Below are 3,896 nucleotides of genomic sequence, written 5' to 3'. Positions count from 1 at the left end.
CTAAAATTAAACGTCTCCCAATACCAGATAATATTCACAAAACCATTTATCATCGTTAATTTGTGGAAACGATAAAAATAAGAACTATTATTACCCTCTGCATTTATGTCTTAGTGTGCCCTCAAGGCAGCTTAAAAAGAGAGGCTACTCTAATTCCAGGAGAATGCCAAAGAGATATTCCACCTTTTCCTTCCCATTAAAATACAAAAACAAACCGCGAAACGACGCCATTAGTATGCACTGCAAAGTGTATAAGGCTAAAAAAGCAAGGGATTTCAGACCGCAAATCTTTCTTCGCCGCGCCGGAGACAGGTGACACAGCAGGCAGCCAGCAACTCTCAATCAACCGCAACACTAAAGAAAGGCAAGTGAAACCTCATCTCCCGGCAACCGAGGGTCCGTCCCGCAGAGACTACGCCTCCCAGAGTGCAGCGCGGCCACGTTCCGACGTCGGCGCCATCGGACCAGTGCATGCCGGGAAGTAGAGTTTCCGTTTTTGAATTGCCACGAGGCCTTTCATCTCTCTTGCTGGACTCACGACCTTCGCAGCCCAGAGTCTTCGAGGGCCAATACAGTAGTTTAATGATTCACCTCAGTGATTCCTTTATATTCCTTACAGAGTTTTTCCGTTGCAAAGCAATATCCGGACAAACAGCCTTCCGTTTCCGGTTGGCATGTTGCCGTGGTAACTGGGACGCACAGCCGCGGAGAAGGTTATGGCGGGGCTGAGCGGTGCGCCCATCCCCGACGGGGAGTTCACCGCGGTCGTGTACCGGCTCATCAGGGATGCCCGCTACGCCGAGGCCGTGCAGCTGCTGGGCGGAGAGCTCCAGCGGAGCCCGAGGAGCCGCGCCGGCCTGTCGCTGCTGGGCTACTGCTACTACCGCCTGCAGGAGTTCGCTCTGGCCGCCGAGTGCTATGAGCAGCTGGGCCAGCTGCACCCGGAGCTGGAGCAGTACCGCCTGTACCAGGCCCAGGCTCTGTACAAGGCCTGCCTTTACCCAGAGGCCACCCGCGTCGCCTTCCTCCTCCTGGACAACCCCGCCTACCACCACGGGGTCCTCCGTCTCCAAGCCGCGATCAAGTACAGCGAGGGCGATCTGCCCGGGGCCAGGAGCCTGGTGGAGCAGCTACTGAGTGGGGAAGGAGGAGAAGACATTGGGGGCGAGAACGAGCTCGATGGCCAGGTCAACCTGGGCTGTTTGCTCTACAAGGAGGGACATTATGAAGCCGCGTGTTCCAAGTTCTCTGCTGCCTTGCAGGCTTCGGGCTACCGGCCTGACCTTTCCTACAACCTGGCTTTGGCCTATTACAGCAGCCGGCAGTATGCATTCGCGCTGAAGCATATCGCCGACATTATTGAGCACGGCATCCGCCAGCACCCAGAGCTGGGTGTGGGCATGACCACCGAGGGCATTGATGTTCGAAGTGTTGGCAACACCTTAGTCCTTCACCAGACCGCTCTGGTGGAAGCCTTCAACCTCAAGGCCCCCATAGAATACCAACTGAGAAACTATGAGGTGGCCCAGGAAACCCTCACAGATATGCCTCCGAGGGCAGAGGAAGAGTTAGACCCTGTGACCCTGCACAACCAGGCGCTAATGAACATGGATGCCAGGCCTACAGAAGGGTTTGAGAAGCTACAGTTTTTGCTCCAACAGAATCCCTTTCCCCCAGAGACCTTTGGCAACCTGTTGCTGCTCTACTGTAAATATGAGTATTTTGACCTGGCAGCAGATGTCCTGGCAGAGAATGCCCATTTGACTTACAAGTTCCTCACACCCTATCTCTATGACTTCTTGGATGCCATGATCACTTGCCAGACAGCTCCTGAAGAGGCTTTCATTAAGCTTGATGGGCTAGCAGGGATGCTGACTGAACAGCTCCGGAGACTCACCAAACAAGTGCAGGAAGCAAGACACAACAGAGATGATGAAGCTGTCAAAAAGGCAGTGAATGAATATGATGACACCCTTGAGAAGTATATTCCCGTGCTGATGGCCCAGGCCAAAATCTACTGGAACCTTGAAAATTATCCAATGGTGGAAAAGATCTTCCGCAAATCTGTGGAATTCTGTAATGATCATGATGTGTGGAAGCTGAATGTGGCTCATGTTCTGTTCATGCAGGAAAACAAATACACAGAAGCCATAGGTTTTTATGAGCCCATAGTCAAGAAGCATTATGACAACATCCTGAATGTCAGTGCTATTGTGCTGGCTAACCTGTGTGTTTCATATATTATGACAAGTCAAAACGAAGAAGCCGAGGAGTTGATGAGGAAGATTGAAAAGGAGGAAGAGCAGCTCTCCTATGAGGACCCAGATAAGAAAATCTACCATCTCTGCATTGTGAATTTGGTGATAGGGACGCTCTATTGTGCCAAAGGAAATTATGACTTCGGTATTTCTCGGGTTATCAAAAGCTTGGAACCTTATAATAAAAAACTGGGAACTGATACCTGGTATTACGCCAAAAGATGCTTCCTGTCATTACTAGAAAACATGTCAAAGCACATGATTGTGCTTCGTGACAGTGTTATTCAAGAATGTGTCCAGTTTCTAGAACACTGTGAACTTTATGGCAGGAACATACCTGCTGTTATTGAACAACCCCTGGAAGAAGAAAGAATGCATATTGGAAAGAATACAGTCACTTATGAATCCAGACAACTAAAAGCTTTGATTTATGAGATTATAGGTTGGAATATGTAGTAATGTCTAATAATGGCTTTTATCCAAATGGCTCTGTTAACTATACATATTTGCAACTCTTTTATCTGTGTTTGTCCTTTGGCATCTTCACATTTGTTATACGTTGAAATTTGTACACTTTAAAATTATAATTAAAATAATTTTGATGTATCTTTTGAGAAACCTCACAAAAGAATTATAATAAAAAGAACTTGAACCCTAGAAGGATTTATGAAAAATTCAAAAATGAATGGGGAAGTGTGTCTAATAGTATTTGTATTGCCTATGTTCTCTCTCCATTGTATCTTTTGTGTTTTGCTATGTCCTGAAAAAATCCTGCATGAGAAGATTATATCATCCAGAGACCAGGCACTATCAAATCCTGAACTCGGTTAATGTATAGAACATCTGGACATTAATAATAGGGTTTCACATTATACTTCAACAATTTACCCTTAAGTAACACTAATTAGTAATGCATACATTTTGCATAGATTTTAGTATGTCTTGGCAGAATTTTCCAATACAATTGTAATGCTTTATCTAACAAGAATTCCTTATGTTCTAAATTTTTTTTAATCTGTAAGATTCAGTAGGAAATCTTGTGCCATAGTAAAACTATGGTGCTATGGTGTGGAGACAATAAACAATTGACCAATTTCTATGGTTTTCTTGTGTCCATTTGTGAATAATTTGAATATATAATCTTAGTCTTTGCATAACTGATCTTTAACAGTGATTAATAACAAGTACCCTTAGAACTCGGTTCTTAGTTCTTGTTTCTACTTAAGACACATTAATACTGGACTTTGTTTTTATGTTGTAGCCTTTTGGAAAAGGAAAAATATTCTATGCTATTCCAATGACCCTATCAAACTCTCCTACTCATACCATAGAATGGTATCAATGGATTCTGAAAACTTATCTGTTAAATTCATAATGCCAGTTTCATAGTCAAAACTCAATAGTGTTTGGGGGTTCTCACTGTGAACCCCACTCATTCTGCATAGACATTTAATTTTCTGTAAGCTACAAGAGATTTACTGTTTGTTTCCCCAACCCCTTACACCTTTGCTCTTCATAAAAGTAACTGCCATGCTCACTTGATCTGGTCTAGAAAAAGTCAAAGGCATTAGGTTGAATCATATGAAATTGCTGATTTTGAAAGTTTTCCGCCTATAAAAATAGCAATTCCCATGGATC

At 44.6% G+C, this 3,896-nt stretch overlaps 1 protein-coding gene across 1 annotated transcript; it reads left to right on the top strand.

Moving 5' to 3' along the window:
• The first annotated feature begins 690 nt into the window (after positions 1–690).
• On the top strand, positions 691–3,326 carry LOC112391510 (tetratricopeptide repeat protein 30A). The gene has a single exon (XM_024732871.1). It carries the CDS (start codon positions 717–719, stop codon positions 2,712–2,714), a length of 1,998 nt encoding a protein of 665 aa, XP_024588639.1. The 5' UTR covers positions 691–716; the 3' UTR covers positions 2,715–3,326.
• Positions 3,327–3,896: the final 570 nt, after the last annotated feature.

The sequence above is a fragment of the Neophocaena asiaeorientalis genome, unplaced genomic scaffold (assembly GCF_003031525.2).
Source record: "Neophocaena asiaeorientalis asiaeorientalis breed wild unplaced genomic scaffold, Neophocaena_asiaeorientalis_V1.1 scaffold96, whole genome shotgun sequence".
Classification (NCBI taxonomy): Eukaryota; Metazoa; Chordata; class Mammalia; order Artiodactyla; family Phocoenidae; genus Neophocaena; species Neophocaena asiaeorientalis.
Note: the sequence above shows the minus strand (reverse complement) of the source record. Positions and strands in the feature narration are given on the sequence as shown.

What these genes read in the sequence shown, in the direction of transcription:
- LOC112391510 (XM_024732871.1), top strand. Translation starts at nt 717, where the DNA reads ATGGCGGGGCTGAGCGGTGCGCCCATCCCCGACGGGGAGTTCACCGCG.